Source organism: Falco peregrinus, chromosome W (genome assembly GCF_023634155.1).
Source record: "Falco peregrinus isolate bFalPer1 chromosome W, bFalPer1.pri, whole genome shotgun sequence".
Classification (NCBI taxonomy): domain Eukaryota; kingdom Metazoa; phylum Chordata; class Aves; order Falconiformes; family Falconidae; genus Falco; species Falco peregrinus.
This window is the reverse complement of record NC_073743.1, coordinates 29,628,420-29,652,349: the sequence shown is the minus strand read 5'-3', so window position 1 is coordinate 29,652,349 and position 23,930 is coordinate 29,628,420. Positions and strand designations below refer to the sequence as shown.

Genomic DNA, 23,930 nt, shown 5'->3' with positions numbered 1-23,930 from the left:
CTTTTTCTTTTTAAAGTAAATAATTCTTATATCACTGGGAGGGGGCTATTCCGGGCCCCAGCTCCCTGCCGCCCGCAGCAGGGGCCCAAGCGGCGGCTCGCAAGGGGTTAAGCTTGTGAGCACCGACGCGTTGAGGGGGGAGTAGCCAAGGCCAAGCAGCAAAAACATCATAGCACATTCCTGGGTAGATCTCAGCTGCCAGCATCTGATTAAAACCATATCTCTCGCTGTGAGTGGCTAACTAATCTGAAGGCGAGAGTACAACCGAATATTTAACCGGGTCCCCGGTTCTAGCCAGGCTACCGGTTGTAGTTGGATCATGTGCAGAGACGTATGAATTTAACCTGTAAGTAGCTGTGCCAGCGTGGCTGGGCTCCCGCAAAGCATGCGGGGGCTGTCGTCCCCGAGGGGAAAGGGAGAGCTTTTTTTCCCCCAAGGAAGTGACAGTAGATGTTTGTGGTGGGGCTGCCCGAGCCACTGGCTTTCTGGATTGGCCGGGCTGCGGGTGGTGGGCGCTATCAAAAAGGGGGCGCCAGGGGAGGCTCTAACCGCGGCCGGGGCGGGGCTTGGCCTTTCCCATCTACTCGCATTTTACTGCAGCCCCGGGCAAAAGGTGCCGGTGGGGCTAAGTTTTTCCACTGAAAGCCGGCGAGATTGCGGCGGTGTCAGCGCGGAAGGGTGGGGGAGGGTGCCGGGAGCGGTTGGGCTCGGCCGCGCCGCAGTGTGTGTGGGGAGCTCGTGCTACCCGAACTGAGCTGTGGGGGAGTGTGTCCCGGCTGAGACGGGGTGGAAGCCGCCTGCATCCTGCTCTGGCAGGGCCGGCGCCCTGGGGAAGCTTGATCGCAAAACAAATTAAATATGCGTTTTCACTTCTGTGTGCGTGAAGAGGAGGTGATTAAGAAATGCCAAAGTATGTATATAAGCACAAAATTTCACATAATTAACTGAGATGAAAGAATCTAGTAGCAGAGAGGAGGAAAGGGTTAGGATGCTGTGAAGCAGGGGTGGGTTTTTGTTTTGGATAGAGTATCCTTGCTGGGCACCCGTCTATCTGCTGGTGAATCTCAGGATGCTATTTGTGTCTGTAGTAAATAAGTATAGTTAAAGATGTCCAGGATTAACAGAAATGAATCTTTTCTCTTGTCAGAAAAACTAAATTCTCACTTGGTGAGACTTCAAGTCTAACGGTCATCCTATGATAACACTTATGTTGGGGTAGTACCTGTGCTCTGAGCAGTAAAATAAACGCAGGTGTTGCTAATAAAGCTAGATTTATCAGTAGCAGAGCTTCTACCCCTTGGATAAGCTGAGGCTGGTTATTTGAGCACTTACTAGGGAAGCATGCAAATCCACTAGTAAGGTAGGATTAACTTGGGAAGGAATTGTTTCCATTTTCTCTTAATGAAGCTAGTTTGCCTTTAAAAGGTTATATTTTTGACTCGATGTCTTTTGTCACTTATATAAGCAAAACTGTCCAAAATGGACCAAATCTGAGAGCATGTAGGCTTAGCTTTGCCCATTGTATGTTAAGGAATGGGCATAGGTATGCTTAGGGATGGGAACTCTTATGTAGATAAGTAAAATAGAGATGCAGATTCAATTAGAGAAAAGCAATTATGAAGCTATGTATTCTAGCTGGCTGTGAAGACTTATCAGGCACTGGTAAATTGAAAACATGTCCTGATATCTGATAACTGCCAATAAGTCACTATGCTAGTAGGTCTTCAGATAAGTTTCCATTAAGTGATTATAGGACCTTCGAGGAGGTGGGTGAGGCAGTAGGTGGCTAATCAGAGGAGCAAATCAGATACCAAAACAAGCCTTTTCAGGTGAGAAGGGGATTGTCTGAGGGAGTAATCATCTATGTATGTTTAAAGAATCACTGCAGTCACATCCAACAGAACTGCTCTTGAGGCATAACTGGGCTTCCAAAATTCCCTGAATGGTCCAAGGGCATGGTCAACTCTAAAGCAGAAAATGCTATTAATAGTAACTCACTAGAGTCTGCATTTACAGGAGGAGAACCAAGTGGTAGAAATAAATAATTTAGGTTGGAAAAGACCTTTGAGATCATCAAGTCCAATTGTTAACCCAGGACTGCCAAGTACACCACTAAACCATGACCCTAAGCACCATATCTATGCAGTTTTTAAATACCTCCAGGAATAGTGATTCCACCACCTCCCTGGGCAGACTGTTCCAATGCTTGACAACCCTTTCAGTGAAGAAATTTTTCCTAACATCAAACCTAAACCTCTCCTGGCACAACTCAAAGCTGTTTCCTCTTGTCCTGTTGCTTGTTGCCTGGGAGAAGAGACTGGCCCCCACCTGCCTACAGCCTCCTTTCAGGTAGCTGTAGAAAGCAATGAGATCCCCTGAGTCTCCTTTTCTCCAGACTAAACAACCCCTGTTTCCTCAGCTGCTCCTCATAGGACTTGTTCTCTAGACCCTTCACCACCTTTGTTGCCCTTCTTTGGATACACTCCAGCACCTCTACATCCCTCTTGAAGTGAGGGGCTGTCGTGGTTTAACCCCAGCTGGCAACTAAGTACCATGCAGCTGCTTACTCACTCCCCCTCACCCAGAGGGATGGGGAGGAGAATTGAAAAGGAATGTAAAACTCAAGGGTTGAGATAAGAACAGTTTAATAGGTAAAGGAAAAGCTGCGCATGCAAGAAAAGCAAGGAATTGATTCAGCACTTCCCATGGGCAGGCGGGTGTTCGGCCATCCTCAGGAAAGCAGGGCTCCATCACATGTAACAGTTACTCGGGAAGACAAATGCCATAATGCCAGATGTTCCCACCTTCCTCCTTCTTCCCCCAGTTTATATACTCAGCATGACATCCCATGGTATGGAATACCTCTTTGGCTAGTTTGGGTCACCTGTCCTGGCTGTGCCCCCTCCCAGTTTTCTGTGCCCCTCCAGCCCTCTGGCTGGCAGGGCCCAAGGAACTGAAAAGTCCTTCGTTTAGTATAAACGTTACCCAGCAACAACAAAAACCATCTGTGTGCTATCAACATTGTTCTCACACCAAATCCAAAACACAGCACTGCACCAGCTACTAAGAAGAAAATTAACTCTATCCCAGCTGAAACCAGGACAGGGGCCCAAAACTGAACACAGTATTCGAGGTGCGGCCTCCCCAGTGCCAAGTATAGGGAGACAATCGCTTTCCTAGTCCTGCTGGGTACAGTTTTGGATATAAACCAGGATGCTATTTGCCTTCTTGGCCACCTGGGCACACTGCTGGCTCATGTTCAGCCGGCTGTCAACCAGCACCTCCAGGTCCTTTTCTGTCAGGCAGCTTTCCAGCCACTCTTCCCCAAGCCTGATAGTAAGGAGTATGTGAGTGCTAAATGACTGTCAGGCAAACCATCAAAACTTTAGGTCACGAAGTTTGCTAGTTTAGGAACGTTCGGGGTAAAGTGTAGTGAATGTCTGTTGCTCTAAGTCTTAAATAGAGATCATTCTGCTGGGAGGGAATCTAACAAGGTCTTTTGTGCTTGTTACTGCAGACAGGAGACTGGGAGAATGATGAACCTTACTCTGATAGTCCTGTGACTTACGATGATTCTCAACTATTGTGCTTTTACTTCAAGTAAAGGTATTGGCTGAGCACCAGCAGCTGTGCTCAGCACTATTAGTTGGAAGGATGGGCCAAATGCCAAAAATCTGGCATCAGCTTCCTCTTCTAAAGGTAGAGGTGATTATCCATTCTGATGTGTGCCTTCTGCTGTGTTTCTAAGTATCTATATATATCTGCAGTATCCAACCCACTTTTTTTCATTGGGAAGAGTATTGCTTGTCAAAGTGCCTGCATAATTTTATTATTGGACACTACAGACTAGTAGCAGCTATGGATATACTTCTTGCTTAAGGCCTTTACTTCATGAGCTGATATAGAAAGAAGCACTCTAAACAGGTGACTATGATAGATGCAAAGGGTGGCAAAAAGAGGTCTACTACTCCCTTGCCTCAGCATGGACTCCACAGAAATACAACTTGGAGTTATGTTAGAAGGCTCAAATAGAATAAGGTGTCTAAATACCATAGCTCACAAAACAAACTGACTTTAGGAACCTGGTTTTGAGGCTGTATCTGGGTTCAAGGGTCTCAGCATTATAAATAAGCTGGATGAAGCATAGTGGCAGGCCTAGTCAATAAACAAGAGGTACCAGTTTCAACAGGATTATCTTGTTTACATAAGCTGGGCAGCTGAGTGAACAAAGCATCTTCTTTCATCTAACTCATGTCAGCTCTGGTTGATGGGGACATAGACTATTCCAGTTTTCCCTCTGTTGAAAGGATATGCCTTGAAAATGTTATGAAATGTTTGAGGATGAAGTGTCTCAGCTGAAATGCCCTGCAGACCTTTACTCCCAACTACGTGGGTTTTCTTAAAAGCTTCATAGCTGGTGCATGTCACCTTAAAGCTCAAAGCTCAGACATTACAGGGCTAGTTAAGGACAGACTATTGGATTTGGAGCTGAATTTCCTGCTGCCCTGTCAGTTCATGTTGTATGATGAAGCAGTAAGTGAAATGTTTCATAAGGATTATCTCTTGAAGAGAACAAGTAGGTCAAACCCAGGATAATAGACCTTTACCTTGGCTTTCAGGAGGCTTCATAACAATGTCAGCTAGGAACTGGCTCCTCTAACAAAGTATACTGAACTCTTAATGCTGATGTGTCACATAACTGCAAGTCTCCTCCTATGAGAGCTCTAATACACCTGCCCTATGGCTAAAACACTTAGGGATGAGACTCCCTTCCTAGGAAGGGACAGGACAAGTTGGGAACACTAAGGATGTAGTGTTGGTATTGCAACCTGCATTTCTACCTTACAGATTATCTTCTGTTCTCCCTCAAAACAGGGTTATTTCTGCTTTAAAGGAGGGCACATGGGTCACTGAGTAAGAAGTAGTTTTCTAGTAGCTTGAATAGTAGTTGTAGCTGCAAACAGCTGCTAGCCTGGTGATGGAAGGTAAACTCTAGAGCAGGATGGAAGGCTGACACTTGCCCTTGCATATGTCTGATGGATGGGGATATCCATATAATCTGATATCAAGGCCATCAGAGATGGAAAGTTAGAGGGAGCCTGGTCAGGATTACTTCAGAGTCTGGATTTAGGAGCAATAATGTAAACTTCCTCTAATGTACATCACAAACGTGTAACTACAACTACCTATAGGGAAACTTGACTAGCTGTTCAGTAGGGACAACTACTGAAGAAGCTGCAGTGGAGCTCTGAAAACCATGGTTAGATTTACTTTTTTTTTTTTTTTACCTCTGGTACAGATATTTCTGTACCTTCTTTTTAGATTCGTCTTATTTGTTGCCTTTTTTACTGCATATACAAGGGAGAGCTGGGGCCCTTGGTAACGACTAATCTTGAAGGCAAGAGTAACCCTTGTCTTAAGCAGTATGCTTGATACTACCTAACTGAGGGTTGAAACTGCTGTAGAAAAACCTGTCTCCATAAGGTGCAAACAAGTTAATCAGCCTTCTAATAATACATCAGGAACATAACTGCATAACTGGCTGAATAGCAGAGCTCAGAGGGTTGTGAACAGCAGCACAGTCTAGCTGGAGGCCTGTAGCTAGCGGTGTTCCCCAGGGGTCAGTACTGGGTCCAGTCCTGGTCAACTTATTCACCAGTGACCTGGATGAAGGGACAGTGTGCCCTCAGCAAGTTCACTGATGATACAAACCTGGGCAGAGTGGCTGCGCTGCCATTCAGCAAGACCTGGACAGGCTAGAGAGTTGGGCAGAGAGGAACCGAATGAAGTTCAACAAAGGCAAGTGTAGGGTCCTGCACCTGGGGAGGAATAACCCCATGCACCAGTACAGGCTGGGGCTGACCTGCTGGAAGGCAGCTCTGCAGAGAAGAACCTGGGAGTCCTGGTGGACAGCAAGTTGCCCATGGGCCAGCAGTGTGCCCTTGTGGCCAAGAAGGCCGATGGGATCCTGGGGTGCATTAGGAGCAGTGTGGCCAGCAGGTTGAGGGAGGTTATGCTCCCCCTCTACTCTGCCCTGGTGAGGCCGCATCTGGAGTACATCTGTGTCCAGTTCTGGGCTCCCCAGTTCAAGAGAGACAGGGAACTACTGGGGAGGGTCCAGCTGAGGGCTACAAAGATGATGAGGGGACTGGAGCATCTCCCTTATGAGGAAAGGCTGAGAGAGCTGGGCCTGTTTAGCCTGGGGAAGAGATGATCTTATCAATACCTAGAAATGCGGCGAATGAAGAGACGGGACGCAGCTTGATGCAAGCAAATGTCAATTTATTGTACAGAAGCACGAGTTTTTATACACTTTCAGAAGCTGCGCATTTTAAACAGATTGGTTCTTGAAGCTAAGCATTGCATACTAGGCAATCCCCGATTGGTGGTTAACTGCCATCAATTAACCGCAAGGTGTTACCTTTCCTTGGCGCCAAGGATGGCGCCATCCGTCTCCCACTCCCCTGTGCTCTGCAAACATGCCTCATCATGTTAATTGTTGTCTAGACAAGCTCGAGCAAATTCCCCTCAGCTAACTGATTGCCATGCATGGTCCTAGTTTGCAGACCGCTCCTGCATAGAAATACCTTGAGGACGAGTGTCAGGAGGCTGGGGCCAGGCTCTTTTCAGTGGTGCCTAAGTGACAGGACAAGGGGCAATGGGCACAAACTGCAACACAGGAAGTTCCACCTGAACATGAGGAAAACAGTCTTTACTTTGAGGGTGACAGAGCATTGGAACAGGCTGCCCAGAGAGGTTGTGGAGTCTCCTTCTCAGGAGATATTCAAAATCCACCTGGGATGTGATTCTGTGCAACCTGCTCTAGGTGAACCTGCTTTAGCAGGGGGTTGGATTAGATGATCTCCAGAGGGCCCTTCTGACCCTGACCATTCTGTGGTAACGTGCATCTATTAAGAGACACTAAGGAGTGACTCTTGTGACCAGTGACTGGTATGAGAGCTTATTGTTGTGGTTTAACACCGGGTACCATGCAGCCACTCGCTCACTCCCCCCTCACCCAGAGGGATGGGGAGGAGAGTTGGAAAGGAATGTAAAACTCAAGGGTTGAGATAAGAACAATTTAATAGTTGAAATAGAATAAAAATGAAAGAAAAATTATTACAATAACAGTTATAATGAAAAGGGGGAGGAAATGAATAACATCTAGAAGGAAAGGAAGAAAGAAACACATGGTGCACAATATAACTGCTCACCACCGGCCGACTAATGCCCAGCCAGTCCCCGAGCAATGATCTGCCCGCCCTGGCCAACCCCCCAGGCATATACCAGGCATGACATCCCATGGTATGGAATACCTCTTTGGCTAGTTCAGGTCAGCTGTCCTGGCTGTGTCCCCTCCCAATTCCTTGTGCCCCTCCAGCCTTTTTGATAACAAGGCCTGAGGAACTGAAAAGTCTCATATCAAAGCCAAAACACAGCACTGTACTAGCTCCTAAGAAAATAATTAACACCATCCCAGCTGAAACTAGGACACTTATATAACCAGAGTCCAGCAAGTAGCTGGGGGCTAGGTAGAGGGTTCTTCAAATTGTGCTGAAACAAATGTTTAAGCATAGGTTTCTGATTGCTCATGGTATCATCAGGCTGGGTAAGCACTTTCTGGATAAGCAAACTGCAGTACCTTGACACTGTGGTAATGACTACATGGTTTTAAGTTGGGTAAACTCAAAGAATAATACAGCAAAAACCTGTTTATCATGCAGATACATTTGTGAACAGGTAGAGAACACAATTCAGTATAGGCTATGCAGAACATATGCAATCTCTCAGTACAGCTTGCATACACCCAAACTGCAAAGAGGGATAACTCTGCCAGCACTGGGCAGTTAACAGCATGCAGCTGAAATAACCTATGATAACAGCTTCAATATGTGTCAAGTTCCTGCTCTGAGGAAGGGGGGGTGGGGTGGTGAAAAGCATGACTATTGGCAAGAGTCCTTTGCTGTACTAACTAGTAAGAAGATCAGAAATAATCCTTCTAGGCAGTAGGGTGTTAGGTATACAGTTGGAAGTGAAGTGTTTGAGCTGTTGTCTAGTTCAAACTCTGGTTTGCATCTGAGTAAACACTAGCTACCTTGATTAACAACTGCTTTGCTTCCCAGTTGCTTGGTATATCCAGTCTCAACAAGTAGTATTGACAGAAGACGGAGTGGTAGGCACTGCAGGCACATGGCCTGAGATTCCTCATCCTGTGAGCAGGCAGGTGAATACTTTCCTGAGCAATAGCTACAACAGACAACTGAACTCTGGCTTGGGAGCCACTGGCTTATAGGGCTTCAGCACTGGAGTCTGGAGTTAGTGGTATAGAGGTGTGGCCCCTTAGCAAGTTGCAAAGTATGCTGTCTTTCTGGAAGGCTGATATGAAGAAACTTCTAGTGGATAATCTAACTATATAATCTAAGCATAAACCTGTGTTATCAACTGAATAGCTCTCTAACAAGGAAGAATGTACTAGAGTATCAATCTCTTTGTAAAAGAACAGTCTGGAGTTAAGATGCTGGTATTGCTGATACTAAGACTGAATGGGTTTCTTAATCTGAGAAATTAACTAATAGGTTGGTATCCTAAATGCTGAACACAGAGGTTGGAAAGACCAAGACTTGTTGCAAGATGCTGCATTATTCCTGGAACAACTCATAAGTTGAGATAGACTAGCTAGTCTGTCTGGACACTACCTTTGAACAATGAAGTGCCTGGTTGAAGAATAGCTTGTCTATCAAATGGACTGTGACAGTGCTAGTTCCCTTCAACTTGAGATGAAGTTTTCAGGGAACCAGATAGCAATAGCACATGAAGAGCATTTCACTTTCTTCCTTAAAAGTAAGCAGAGGGTAATAGTTGCTAGCTTATATCATAGCAAGTTATTTATATCATACCAGCTTGTTTAAACCAGTCATGACTTCTCCCAAGACCTCTGTTCTAATTGTCCTGCAACAGCTACATTGATTCCCATGACAAGTGTGTGTGTGTAAATTTCAAAAAAGAGCTACTGTGGTAGCTGGGTTGAGAAGTAACTAATCATCTAATCAGTAACGATGTGCTCAAAAACATAGTACAATGGTAGAAAAGTACTGGTCCAATTGCACCACCTGAACTGAGCAATCTGTTCAGTTCCAGCTGTTAACTTAGTGATGTTCACTTGACTGTAATTCAAGTGTGTGGAAAGCACTTTTGGGAACTTAGCAAGAACACAAAGTTAAACTAAAAACCAAACAGCTCAGAGGAGACTGAGAATGCTGTTCTGTTCAATTAATAAAATAGCAGTTGGCAAATAGGCTGAAATGGTAAGATGTCTGGGTAGTGGTTCACAGGCATGATCCTGTGGTACATGCCAACAACTGTAGCTGACATGACTAATTAGAGTAATAAAATCTCTATATACTTCACAGTAGGTACTGGGGGGAAGGGAGCAGCATGGAGGAGGTATTCCCTGAGGTGTCTATTACCACACTTCTATCCTGCTAAGTAGATGAACGTCACCCTTCCCTGTTTCTCATTACTGGCTGTATATGATCAAGACAGCTGGAACATGTGCCCTAATCTCAGATATGTAAGTACAGCTGTAGCATATTCCAAAAGGGTATTCCTGCTGGCAGAGGAAGCCCTTGGCATAAGGCTGCCTTAACACCTCTGCAAAGTATTGATCCATAGTCTCCTAGGTGAGAGGACATCAAATGGGACTTGAAAAAACTTGCATGAAAGAAGTAGAGGCAGCTCCCTAAAGTAAAATCCTGTTACTCTGGAAATACTCTGGCCAACAGGCTAAGTGTCTGGCTTAACCAAGGCCATGATACCAAGCAAATGATCTCTTAACCACAAATTGCATTTCTAACTTCCTATGGCCTAAACAGGACAGCTGAATAGGTTTTTTAACTTGGGTTAAAACCACTGATCTTGGTTTCCCTGCTGTCAAGGAATCACTGGAGAAACTGAGTGGCGGGGGCATCGTTAATCTAGACCTTACTGGTTGAGGGAATGATAGCCTCATTTGTCAGGTAATGTAGGTCAACATCCTTTTCAGTTGTCTCTTACAAGGCTAAGCACAGGGGCTTGGGTTAGACTTGGCAGAATAAGAGCCTGTATTTAGTCAGCTTTCTGGCAAGTGATGCTGTTCTTGCATTCCAGACATGGCATAAACTGAAGGGGAAGAGTTCCCAAGCTGTCTATGAACTCTTCCACCACTTGTCTTTAAGCAGGTACTTGTTATGTATTAGTGTGAACAATATATATCAGGTATAGCCCTACCTGTAGGTAAGGCTAATGTCTTTCATGTGTATTAGTCACTGACTATGCTAGTTATTAACAGACTAATTTTATTATTTTCATAGAGGAGACAAACTAATGGAAGTACTTGCCTTGGGGTTTTGTGACTGTCTGGCTCTATGCAAATAAGTGGTCTGACCTCCATGGGATGAAGGCAGATGGCAATAATGGAGGGATGACTAGAGTATAAAGATGACAGCTTTCCATCTGGAGTTCTACCACTTTACAGTTGCCAAAGTGAGGTCTTGCTTGTGTATATTTGCTCCTTCCTAGGTTGTTTGTTATTGCCCCTTAACTTCAGAGTCAGATACTGTGGCTGTATAACACCAGAGCTGGGTATAGCTCTGCCAACTAAACTGGGGAAACAGAATCACTGACAGGCAGGACTTAGTGCCTTGAGGTTGCTGTTTCTTCTTTTCAGCATGGAGCTGAACAGAATGTCCTAAAGCTCAGCTCCTAGAGAGCATGTCTTCAGGCATTAGTGGGCTTCAATATTCAGCAGAAAACAACCCCTGGACTAACAGGTCTAATGAGAATATTTATTCTTCAAAGTGAATTATTATGTCTGCTTACTGACTGTTATTTTGTTTTTTAAAAGCTACAGCAAACATAGCTGACCACCATCTCATCATGTCTACTGAAGCTGAAACTACTACTATCAACAGCCAACCTGAGCAACAGGCTCCACTGAAAGCACAACCTTCAAAGAAGGAAAAAAAGAAAGGTAAGGAATACTTCTTGAACACCTCCTCTAGTCAGTCTCCTCAATCTTTTGCACTTGCCTAAAACTAAGATCATTCTCACACCATAGCTGAAATAATTCTGAGGTTTCAAGCTGACTAGAAGAGTGAATAAATAAGCTAGTAAAATAAATCTAACCAGAAAGCAGGCTTTTAGCTTGAAAGGGTGTGGTGGTTTTTTTTCTAGCTTTAAGATCTGAAGCTCTCAGTTCCACTTGTTAAATGACTCATTTGCTGAGCCTGACAAGTCACTAAAAGCCTATTGAGGAAGTGACCAGACTCAGGAACATCCTGGTAGCTGTCAGTCTGAACAAGAACTTGCTTTCTCCCCTCCCTCTAGAGAGGGAGTGACATGCTGGACATGGATACAGATTCTAGTCCAGAGAAGCCAGAAAACTCACTTCATAAGAATTATTGTAGATAAGATAATTGATTTTTTTTTTTATAGATTAGGTCATGTAAATGTAAAAACCTCAGAGGTACATACCTAGATGCACACACTGAGTATGTTGAGCATGCAGAGAAGAAAACAAAACAGTTCTGAGAAGTGGGAAGAGTGGAAATAGCAAATATAGCTAAAATATCAAGTGATTACAGGGATGGGGGTACCAGGACTTGTAGAAATGACAGTACTGATAGAAAGTTCTAGCACAGGGACTAGATGATTCTTGCATGCCAAGAAGAGTTCTGACTGTGCCAGAGCTAGAGGCTAACATCTGAAAGGCTTATTGAACATCCTGTATGGCCATGGGAAGTACCTCTTTGCTTGGTGTTGTTGCTTAGCACTTATATCTACTTGGCTGTTGCCTATAAATATTTTAGCCTTATATATGGCAAACAACTGTTCTTGAAGTCCCCAAATATTAAGCATTGGGCTCCACTCTAAACTGAGGCCGGATTCTGTAAGAACACTGTAACCTTAAAAGAGTAACTATCTCGCAGTACATGCACTACTGGAAGGACTAAGGTTATTATTCAGTTATACTCAAGGGATAGTTTTAATATGTACTAATATGACATATTTTTATATATATAAAAAAAAACTCTCAAAGCTACAGCACAGACGTTTCTCTCTTTAAAAAAAAACCAAAAACCCAAAAAAACCCAACAACAACAACAAAAAAACACCCCAAAATAACCCAAACCTTTCTCTGTCTCCAGGGCCAGAAAAGACAAATGAATCTCTCTTGGCCAGGTTCAAAGGTGATGGTGTAAGATACAAAGCTAAACTCATTGGCATTGATGATGTCCCAGAGGCAAGAGGTGACAAAATGAGTCAAGATTCAATGATGAAGCTGAAGGTAAAAGCTTGAGCTAGCATGTAAGGAACATCTTCCGGGTAGCCTTCAGAAAGCTGATCTAATAGTCACTTTAGCATAATTTAAAATACAGCTTATTGGTAACATGTAATAACAGCACCCTCCTAGATGGACACTACTTCTAAAGCTGTAACCCCTTACTTGAAGGACAGTGTTTCTTTAATGGCTTGGGAATACTCCTTTGGGTCTCTTGTTAGCACTCAGTATGGATGTTAATAGCATGAACTTGATTAAAAATAATGAGCTTGAGGTTTGGGTGAGGAAGGGGGGAACTTTGTGCAATTTAACATAAGAACTCAAAGCACAAGCTATCATCCTATGGCAATGGTGACACCAAGAGATATAGATAAGTCAAAGAATAAATGAGACCCTGCAGCAACAAAAATTACTACTTCTAGAGAGCAGAACCCTCACATAGCTTCAATCAGGCCATGAAAGCTGGTAAGGATGCTGCTACTGCAGCAGTTTTGTGAACTAAGATAAGAGGCTTTAACATTCTTAAACATTTACAGAGGAAATGCAATCTAGTTCTGAGGTAACATTTCTAACCTAGTCAGACATGTTGCAAGAAGAACGCTGCTCTAATTGTACAGTTGCATAGGAATATCTAGGTGAGCACTAGTACAGTCACAGCCATGTGCTTATAAGAAATGTAAGGAAACAAGTTAAAGCTCAGTCTAACAGAAGTCTCATCAATACTTTGATATTCATCCTCTTCAGGGCATGGCAGTGGCAGCCCGCTCCCAAGGTCAGCACAAACAGAAGATCTCGGTGAACATCTCCCTCTCTGGTATCAAGATAACAGATGAGAAAACTGGGGTAAGATAGGACTCATTCGCTTAATGTGATTCTTAAAGCAAGTGAGGTGATTGGAAGTTAGGCCAATCTGAACTATAGATTCATTAATTGCATCATATTGGTGAACAGCTAACATGGCTTCACAAAGGGAAATCATGCCTGACAAATTTGGTGGCCTTCTATGAGAGGGTTACAGCATTGGTGGATAAGGGAAGAGTGACTGACGTCATCTACCTGGACTTGTGCAAAGCATTTGACACTGTCCTGCATGACATCCTTGTCTCTAAAATGGAGAGACATGGATTTGATAGGTGGACCACTCAGTGGATAAGGAATTGGCTGGATGGTTACACTCAAAGAGTTGTGGTCAACCACTCAATGTCCAAGTGGAGACTGGTGACTAGTAGTGTTCCTCAGGGGTCTGTACTGGGTCCAGTGCTGTTTGACACCTTTGTCAGTGATATGGACAGTGGAACTGAGTGCACCCTCAGCAAGTTTGCCAATGACACCAATCTGAGTGGTGCAGTTGACACTGGATGGAAGGGATGTCATTCAGAGGGACCTTGACATGCTAGAGAGGTGAGCCCATGTAAACCTCATGAACTTCAACAGGGCTAAGTGCAAGGTCCTGCACCTGGGTTGGGATAACCTCCATTATCAATACAGGCTGGGCAGAGAATGGATTGAGAGCAGCCCTGAGGAGAAGGACTTGGGGGTGCTGGTGGACAAGAAGCTCAACATGGCTTGGCAATGCGTACTTGCAACCCAGAAAGCCAACCAAATCCTGGGCTGCATCAAAAGAAGCATGGCCAGGAGATCAAGAGGTTGAGAATCACCTCCCTACTTCACTCTGGTTAGACTCCACCTGGAGTACTGCATTCATCTCTGGGGCCCCCAACATAAAAATAACATGGACCTGTTGGAACGAGTCCAGAGGAGGGCCATGAAGCTGATCAGAGGGCTGGAGCTCCTCTCCTATGAAGACAGGCTGAGAGAGTTGGGGTTGTTCAGCCTGGAGAAGAGAAGGCTCCAGGGACTCCTTATAGCAGCCTTCCAGTATGTAAAGGGGGCCTACAAGAAAGCTGGAGAGGGACTTCTTACAAGGGCATGCAGTGATAGGATGAGGGGTAGTGGTTTTAAACTGAAAGAGGGTAGACTTAGATTAGATATTAGGAAGAAATTCTTTACTGTGAGGGTGGTGATGCACTGGAACAGGTTGCCCAGAGAAGTTGTGGATGCCCCATCCCTGGAAGTGTTCAAGGCCAGGTTGGATGGGGCTTTGAGCAACCTGGTCTAGTGGAAGGTGTCCCTGTCCATGGCAGGGGGGTTGGAACTGTATGATCTTTAAGGTCCCTTCCAACCCAAACCATTCTATGATCATGCCCCTCTTCTGCATGTAAGAATTGGCTTGTGGAATGGGTTGTAAAGCTACATCCTATTGTGGTTAGTCAAAGCCTGGTGAATCTGAGTCTTGAACTGGAGCCTCCTAAAAATGTTAATTCTAACTATAGAGAAGAGCAACTATTATGTCTCCTTCAATTTAAACTAATATTTACACACCCACCCCTTCTAGATCATAGAGCATGAGCATCCTGTAAACAAAGTCTCCTTCATTGCTCGGGATGTAACAGACAATCGTGCCTTTGGCTATATTTGTGGAGGAGAAGGCCAGCACCAATTTTTTGCAATAAAAACAGCACAACAGGTATGGATCAGAGGCCCTTTTTCACTTGCTATGAGTAAGTGTTTACACAATAGTATTGCTATCTGATAAGGGTGTAGTGTTTTGCTAGTAGCCCTATGAGGTGTAGGAGAACATCAGCACAGATGGATTGGCCTTTTTCTAGAAGGGCAGTAGGAACTGACTGCATCACAAGTGGCTTTTTATTTTGTTCACCTCCTCTGTAGTCCAGAATAAAAGCACTCTAGTAGCCTTGCTTACTATGATCTTGCTTAACACGTCCATGTGCCATGGAAGTCATTAGTGAGATGAATGGAGCCATTATCATGGGCTTTCCTGTACAGTGGCCTGTTGCTGTCAGTGAGAACGCTAATTCTTGAGTTAGATATCCAGAGCTTCACTCAGAATTAGCAGGAAAGTTGTTAGAACTGCACTAGTCTAGTTAGTTCTCATGATGCTTTGTCTTGTGCAACAGAGTTTCTGGGTCCAATGAATGGCATGTCTGGTTCTAGAGTTACTTCTGGGAGGGATACTGATCTTTGTTACAGGACTTCTGCATGGATGAAAACCATATGCAGGGTTTGTCTCTATGAAGAGAAGCTATGCATAAGCAGTACTGGAAACAAGTACTTGGAATTACTCCTGAGTATTATGCAGCTTTGTAAATGACATGAACTTAAGTTGAATATTTGACACTTATTAGCTTGTCATTATAATAGTCATTAAAATGACTTGAAGAGCCAAGGCTTCAAAGCTAGTAATTTCCTTATACACATCCCTGCCCATGCTCCTGGAGAATTGTTGGCAGCTTCAGATCCACTACAGGTGAGACTGAAGGGCTCCTTGTTGGAGTATGTTACTCCAGTAATAGCTGTAACACCCGTTCTTAAGCCTGTTTTATTAGTTTATAGAGTCCTGTGTTGTACTGGCTTCACTGGAATTGTAGATCAAGTACATAAGCCTTCTGTATGTGCTCTGGAATGGAGTCTGTTCTCTGAGCTTTTCACCATGGGGTGCTGCTTGCCAGCCTATAAGTATAGCCAAACTGTAGAAAGCTCTTGACTTGCTGCTAGTTGTTTTTAACACAAACTTGTCTAGCTGATGAGTAAGCACTTCTGCAGCTCAAGACTGCTGCAGCTGTACTGTTTGTCAAAGGTGATAACTCTTGAAATGGCTCTTCCTGCAGTTGCATGTTTAAAACCCTTGATCAGGAGAGGATGATGCTCACATGTAAACAGTGAGATCTGTTCAATACATTCTCTGCTTGAGCAGAAGGTAGTGCCTGAACAGGAGGACTTGTCCTGCTCTTAGATACTGACACAGCTGCTATGTGCCTCAAGCAAAAGGTCCAAATCAGTGTAGCTGAACCTGCCACTATGTCAGCAACTACTCAAAACATTCTTGTTAATGCACGTGCAGGGAATGCAGTGCCTTTCTAATTCTCACTAAACTTCTATCCTGATACAGGTATCACTTAAAACTGGTGTCTGCTCCACAAATTTGAGGTGATTATAATCTTGCCTTATGCTTGCATCATTGATTTACCATTTGCATAGTGTTTAAAGTAAATGTAGTACTAGCTATAGGAGCTTTTTCCAGGTTCAGTGTTAGAGTTGGCAGAAAACAGTGATGCAAATTGTTTTTCTTCTCATCAGGCTACCAGAGGGTTTGGATACCCTTTGCACTTTTGAGGAAATGTGATTAGGACTTGCTATGTACTTAAAGGGTTGCACTACATGCTTTTAGAAGAAAAAAAATTAAAAATGGCAGGCTTGGCACAAGTACAGTTACTTTCCCTGGGGAGTTAACAACAGTTCTAAGCTGGTTGTGCCCCATTACCCTTGGATTCTGCATAAGCTCTTTTATGCAGAGACTCAACAGTCATTTAAACTCTTGCTTTTCCCGTTATCTCAACCTTAGTGTTGCACCATTTAGGAAAGTTTGGCTTGCTGTTCTGTTGCGTTAAAGGGGATGGAGTAATTTGGCAGAAAATAAACCCCCTTGCCTTCTAACTCTCCTCACCGAGGTGGGAGGTTAGGTGCAGCTAGGTTTAAATTCTGAGTGGTGTCCAATTTACCACTATCAGTCCAGTCATGTTTAATAAGGACTTCTACTGAAGCAAGCTGTGAAATAGTATATGGCCTAAAATCTATATTCTTTTTCAGGCTGAGCCTCTAGTTGTTGATCTTAAGGACCTTTTCCAGCTAATATATAATATGAAGAAGAAGGAAGAGGAAGACAAGAAAAAGGCAAGTAAAATTGTAGAAACTGCATTAGTCTGCATAGAAATAAAGCTTGTTTCAGCTCTGGCTTGGTTTTTGGGCTCTTGTGAGACTTTACACTGAGGTCTGTCTGGAGCCAAGATCATTTGAGGCTATTGGTTGGTACCAGCAGTTTGATTACCTCCTAGATCTGGTAAGCTCTCCAAAGCAAGAGGCTTTGGATATTCTATGGGATATCTAGGTACTAAAAGCCTTCTCTTTAGAATGAAGAAGCAATAAGACTGAGGTAAGTCAGTCTAACTCAGCTTCACTTGATTTGGTATGCTGCTGCGATACAACTACCTTTAACTTTCTGCTAGCATTATGGAGGCAACATCAGATGCCCAGTTGCATTGGAAATGGGAGTAAAAGGACTCTCCACAATTAATATTATGTAGTGATCTTCCTCATGCTTCCTCTTTCCATTACTTGCTTTTTCAAGCCTGCAAGTTGTTTGCTTAAGGCAAGTTTCGATATTCCAGTTATTGACGCTATTGTCTAGCTATTACAGAATGGTAGTGAAGTACTACCTGCTGATCAAGCTGGCAAACAAACCAGTAGTCTGCATTTTAGAGTTTTATGCTGATGCTATTAAGGAGGTAATAACTGACTGTCTACAGTGTGGGAAATGTGGTATTTATAGATGTGTTTGCAATAGATCTGCATAATGCTTGATTCTTGCTCTTGTAAGAACTGTAACAGATACTGGTTCTTCTATTTCTGGCTTCAAGGGAATTGACCAGATGGACTTGTTCGGGGATATGTCAACACCTCCTGATGTGAGCAGTCCCACAGTAAGTAGAATCTATCTTAGCTGTCTTGGCTCTTGCTTTGAGAGCAAACTTTGTCCTAGTAATAGATCTGTGTTGTTTGTGGTTTGTTTTTGTTTTTTTTTTACTTTGTTAGTCCTGGTTTCACTGAGACATCTGTTTAGCTATCATCAGTGTACAAGTGTCTTAGGGCTATAATAGTATCTACTTACTAACTAGAATAGCTAATGTCATTCTTATCCAGCAGAGTTCACTTGAGACTGCATGACAGAGATAATTCTGTATTGTTAGTCAGATGCCTTTAGAAATATATACTAGCAGTATATGCCTCTGGTGTTATGAGAGCTATTACAGAAACTCAACTAAAGACCCTTAAAGCTAAAGCTCATTTTATGGACAAGCAAATATTTAAATAAGTCCCTCAGAGTAGACTCCAGGCCATTCTAGATGGGTGGCCCTAGCTCAAGATGTGGCCTAACTCCACAAAAGTATGCATTTAGCATGTCATAGCTCAGTGTGACCCCCCCAAATCCTACTGGCTTATCCTAGGACTATAAGCCACCATCAGCTGTGATCCAATTGGCGCTGCAATAGGTGACAGTCCAGCTAATGACCAAGTCTTACCCTTCTACTGCCAGCTTGGTGGAAAGATGGCATGTTCACCTCTTCCACCTGCAAATAGCTCTCTAATCTTACTCTGAAGCTGAGACAGCAACTTGAAGTCATGCTAAAGCAATGCAACTTCAACTTGTTGATTTCTAGTCCTTTGACAAGGGCTTCTTGACTCAAGTGAAAGTTTAGATACAATTAGTGCTTAATGACTCTACAGTCTCTAGGCTGTAGAACAAGCATCTGATATTTGGCTGTAGAACAAGCATCTGATATTTAACTAATGGATCTTAAAACAGGTGCTTTTAACATTGAGCTTCTGACACTAAATAGCTGTGATGACCACAGTTTGTGGTGCTTGCCCTAATGGCTTATAAGATGAAGCTTTAGTGTAACTTCACTGTGACATTGAATACTTATTAGTATGATGTTCCGGATACCAGGATCTCTCCTGTTTCAGCTATTTTCCTTGAGCTTGTGTATTATGCAGCAAGTAATACGTAAAGCCAACATATTTTTTTTCTTTCTGAACAAATAGGAAACTAAAGAGATTGTGTTAGTGGATCTAAACTCTGAAATTGAGACCAAACAGATTTTTGCAAAAGAGGATCTCTTCTTGAATGGCATCACAACCTCTCTTCTACCACCAAAGTCACAGCTACCCTTCTTGCCTGAGAGTTCTTTCTCTACCAATCTCAGCTTCTTTCCCGCACCTAATCAAGACCCTTTCAGTGATGATCCTTTTGCACAGCCAGACCAAGACCAACCTGCACTGCCTTTATTTAATTCTCTAAAGTCTGCTGATCAGAAGAAGGGAAGTCTGAGTACCTTGACACCAGTGAGTAATGGTGCTTCAAATAGTGATATTGACTACATCAGTAAACAGTTTGACCAGATTTCTAATAGAACTGGCAAACAAGAAGCACTAACAAACCAGTGGCCACTTGCAAGCAAGTTGCCTGCAGCAAGAATGCCAAATGGGGTACCAGAGAAAGAACAGAATGGCTTTCTTAATGCCTTGTCAAACCTGTTTGTGGAAGGTCCTTCCAGAGGAGTATCTCTGCAGAATGGAGTAAAGCTGGATTCTGAAAGCAGTATCCAGCTCATGTCACATGAGTCTATAACAATTAGTCCACCACCACAAAGTACTAAGCCAGGAAGAGGAAGGAGGTCTGTCAAGGTGAACAAGGTGAATTAATGGTGATATGCATGCTGTTACTTAAAGAAGCTGGGTGAAGGAAGCTTTTCTTTCTTCATATTATGTAACTATCTAAACAGCTTCACAGCACACCTACTCTTTTTACCTACCATTTTTTCTAACCTCTCTGCAGTCATGGTACATTCTAACATTCATGAATGCTTCATAGTAACTATGATCACTAAATTATATATTTTCTTCCTTAATGCTGCCATACTTCTGTAAAGGTCTAGTAAGTATACTGCTATGTATATTGTCACTTGATATGATATCAGAACCTGTTATGATAGTTATATGCCCATCAGCCTGTGGTTTCATAACAATGAACTAGTACTAGCTTACAGAAACCTATATAGTTTTGCAGTACCTGCCTATTGAGAGCAATCTCAATCACTTGCCTCAGACACAGGGTGGCTCTGAGTCAGCTGCATTTGTCTTGCACTGAAATGATGCAAGATTCAGTTGCTGACCTTGCCGCAACTGCAGGGGTCAGTGCAGACTGAGCAGGAATAAGGGGGGGGGGGGTGGTGGTGGTGGTGGTATGAAGCTCATTATGCTAGTAAATAATTTGGTCACTTTAAGTCTCATTCTTCTGCTGTTGACTTGCAAACTTGTAACTACTGTATATTATACCTACTTAATGCCATGCATCTCAGTAGGTGTGAACAAAATGGTGAGGTTTGAAACTCTTATACTTGGTCTCTAAAGGATGTGTCAAAGTCCCCTGCTCTGCTGTAGCTGAAATAAAAGCTTGTAGCTCTGAACTGGTGGGTCTTGATCAAGCTAGCATGTGTTCTGCCATGCATCTCACAACAACTTTTTTTCTTTCTAGACTGCATCAAATGACATATTTAGCTCAGACTTGTTTGCGCCAACTACAGAGAGCCTCAGCTTGACCTCGGTGGCACAGACAGGACCTATGCCAACTAATCCATTGGACCTCTTCAAAACAAGTCCTACCACAGCACCTCCATTGGCTGGTCTAGGTTAGTTCACAAAGTGAAGCTCTTGCTCCAGTTTAAGATATTTGTTAATACCCAACAGAGAGGTTCTACTTGTCCTTTACTTCATGTGCAGTACCTCACCCTTTAACTCATGTGCTGTCTGCTCTAAACTATTAAATTCTGTAAATAGACCCCTAAACTTTACATCCTTAACCAGAACAGGGTGTTTTGCTTAAACTTTGACAGCAGCTTGCTGCTTCAGGTAGACAAGGTTCAAGTTTGCCAAGCACAACTTAGGAGGACAGGGTAGCACTGCTGCAGTCTTTAGTAATCATTTACACAGAAGTAATGAAATGGTAAATACTTAGTCCCAGCACAGAAGTAATAGATGTGTGTTCCTACTTCTATCAAGCTCAATTCTGTTTTTCCAGGACCAAAATGGAGCCAAGTAAAAAAATGTTAACCCCCTTCTCCCCCTCCAATGACTTAAAGTGTAAATCAACAGTCTTTTGAAAACAGCACATGAAAAATGTTTTGCCAGTACCCTTGGTGGAATTGATACACTCCTACTAGAGGTCTTCAGATCACTGAAGTGCTGTGTAACAACAATCTTCCCCCCAGGTGGCTTGCCAGCAACTTCTTCATCACCAGGGCATGCACAGACATCTGCCTTCACTCAGGCTGCATCAGTCTTTCCTGTGTCTATGATGCCTGCTTGGCCTACAGGATTTACTCAACCACTTGCCTTTGGTACTCAAGCAGTGCCAAGCTGGAGCCAGCCTGCCTCTTTTGTTCCAGTAACCTCTCAGACCTCTGGGCTCTGGGCACAGCCAGCACAAGTTCCACCTACTTCATGGACACAGCCATCCATTGCTGTAAATCCTTTCCAGAGTAGTGTGTTCCCATCTTCAACACTACCCACTCAGACCTCATCTGTACTACCCTCCATGTCGACAACTAGCCCACCTCAGCCACAACCTACAACTACACCTCAGAAGGAGCTATCCAAGAGAGAGTGTGATGTTTTTATTGCTCTGGATCCACTTGGTGATAGAGAGATGAAGGATGTCAAGGAAATGTTTAAAAACTTCCAGCTGACAAAGCCACCTGCAGTACCAGCAAGGAGAGGAGAGCAGCAAAGCCTTTCAGGTGCTTCTGGATCTTTCAGCAATTATTTTAGTAGTAAAGTAGGCATTTCTCAAAATAGTACAGGTCATGATAACATGGAAGCTAACAAGCTGTCTGCCAAAATGACTGAAAAATCTCTTTCTGCTTGGATAGCTGCTCAGGCAGAGGGATGGCTGATCACTATTCTTTTCTGATAGAACTAAAGTTTTGATTTAATGGTTACTGAGACAGGATTGAAGGACTATCCTCTAATAATGTTAAAGAATTTTAAAGAATTGACCAATGTCAGTGGCCAAACACTGACACCTAGTGTCTTAAACTACTGTGCTAGACTGAAGTAAATTAGGTCTGTAGTGTTAGAAGTCCCATCTAGCTTAAGTGTATTGAGGGACAAGCAGGAGATAAAATTGTGAGGTTGCTCAAAGCAACTTCTGTGTGGGTTTTTGCACACCTAATTAGATGAGCTTTGGTTGCTATACAGACATAGCTGAGTGCTTGTTAAGCTGTTTAGTGATATAGCAGTATGTTTGTCTCTTCCCTAGAACCACCAAAGCCTATTTCCCAACAAACTGTGCTGCCAGCTGATGGCCTGTTTGAAAGTCAAGCTAAACCAGACCTTTTCAGTGCCTCATCTGTAAGTAATAAAACAAAACCAAAAAAAAACCAACCAAAAAACCCCCCAAAACACCAAAGCCACAACACCTCCCCCAGGAGTCTATGATTAGTACCCCAAGCTGCAAGTCCTACCAGGAAGTTCTTCAGCCCTGTATTGGGAGCTTTTACAAAAGACTGTAAAATAATGTAGCTGCAGAAGTCTTCCAATTTGGTTATGCTTACCTCTCTGCAGAAAGACTGAGTATGGATTGTGCAGCTCTAGCTGAACAAATGTGAGGCCCCCATGTTCAGTACCCCCTGGGGGAGGAAGTGGCTTAACCGCTGTTTGGGATACAGCACTTGAAGCCCTTGGTGGAAACTCTGGATCAATCCTGGAATACTGACTTGAGACATCTAGCATTTGGCTAAAACAGACCTAATGACTATACTGGCTCAGCTCCAAATGAGTGTTCATTAAGCACACATGACTTTTCTGACAGATACCTTGCCTCAGACTAGGATAACTGCTAACATGAATTTAGAGCTCTTTTCTCCTATTAAAGCAGTACAGTTAATATGTATTTAGCAAGCACTCTGCAGTATTCTTTTTCCAGAAGGTGTTTGGAACAGTAACTATACAAACTTGCAGAATAAATCTGATGAAACCTGTAAATCCACTAACAACCTATGATCTCCCTTTCTTAGAAGGAGTCTCAGAAACCACCTTCTGGTCCTCTTGGTGATTCTTTTGGCAACCCATTTGCATAGATTGGGTAAGTCTTCACTAATAAGACAACCTACTTCATTCTCCAAAATTGATTTGGAAAATCTTTGTCAAAGAGCTGTCTTAAACTACACTGGCTTAACTTTAATGCTTCTCTGAAGTATGTCAAACAGTCCCTAAAAGAACATTTCTGCTAGAGTACCTCTATTCACACTTGTATATGGCTGCATTCTGGCTAAGCCTTAGCTGGCTTTGCTTTATTAGAAATAAAGATTTTATTCTTCCACTGGCTTAAATCTCAAGGTCACAATAGATCTAGATTTCCCTTCCTTGAGGAAAGTTAATGAACAAATGTGCTGGAAAAACTCAGAGGGGCTGACTAAAATCTTTTGGATATCTCTTTAGGAACCTGTTAGCACACAGTGTCCTATACAGCTTTTTGAAGTTTAACCCCTTCCAGAGTAAAAACAGGATAAGGGTTATTAGAGCTCTTGTCACCAGAAACTAACGTAACTCAAACTTCTTATCATTGACTAGATAACATGAACTATCAGACTGGCAAATCTATTCTTCTGCCACACCTCTAAGTCTTCCTCTGAAATACTGTTTAGCTTCTAACAGAAGACAAGTGTTGCTGTTTATTGCTTTAGTTTTTGTTCTCTTAGTGGCTCTAAGTTAGTTTAAGCAATAGAACTATAACTTATAGCCATCCTAACCTTAAGTCTTTTTCATCATGCTAGGCATAACCAGAAAAGTACAAATGGAATATAACTGGACCTCTTCTCAACATGACTCTTTTACTTGTTTCATTTTGCTGTCTGCCACTCTTGCTGCTGTTCCATGATGTCTGTAATCTAAAACATGTCCAGGTGGATTGAAA

The 23,930-nt window shown here is 43.1% G+C and overlaps 1 protein-coding gene across 2 annotated transcripts; it reads left to right on the top strand.

The window, feature by feature from the left end:
- Window positions 1-165: 165 nt before the first annotated feature.
- LOC129783030 (disabled homolog 2-like) lies at window positions 166-23,930 on the top strand. Of its 2 annotated transcripts, none has more exons than XM_055792688.1 (13): window positions 166-346; window positions 10,889-11,008; window positions 12,186-12,325; window positions 13,064-13,162; window positions 14,715-14,846; window positions 16,988-17,071; window positions 17,815-17,877; window positions 19,001-19,651; window positions 20,493-20,646; window positions 21,226-21,753; window positions 22,275-22,366; window positions 23,032-23,099; window positions 23,791-23,930. In XM_055792688.1, exons 1-12 carry the CDS (start codon window positions 334-336, stop codon window positions 23,092-23,094), a joined length of 2,139 nt encoding a protein of 712 aa, XP_055648663.1. In that variant the 5' UTR covers window positions 166-333; the 3' UTR covers window positions 23,095-23,099; window positions 23,791-23,930. The 2 variants fall into 2 exon arrangements, with proteins under 2 accessions (XP_055648663.1, XP_055648664.1); XM_055792689.1 differs by having other exon boundaries at window positions 10,883-11,008; window positions 19,001-19,642.

Coding starts and splice junctions, on each gene's coding strand:
- LOC129783030 (XM_055792688.1), top strand. Junction 17,072..17,814: donor AAGAGGAAGACAAGAAAAAG/GCAAGTAAAATT, acceptor TCTGGCTTCAAG/GGAATTGACCAGATGGACTT. Junction 21,754..22,274: donor AGAGCAGCAAAGCCTTTCAG/GTGCTTCTGGAT, acceptor TCTCTTCCCTAG/AACCACCAAAGCCTATTTCC.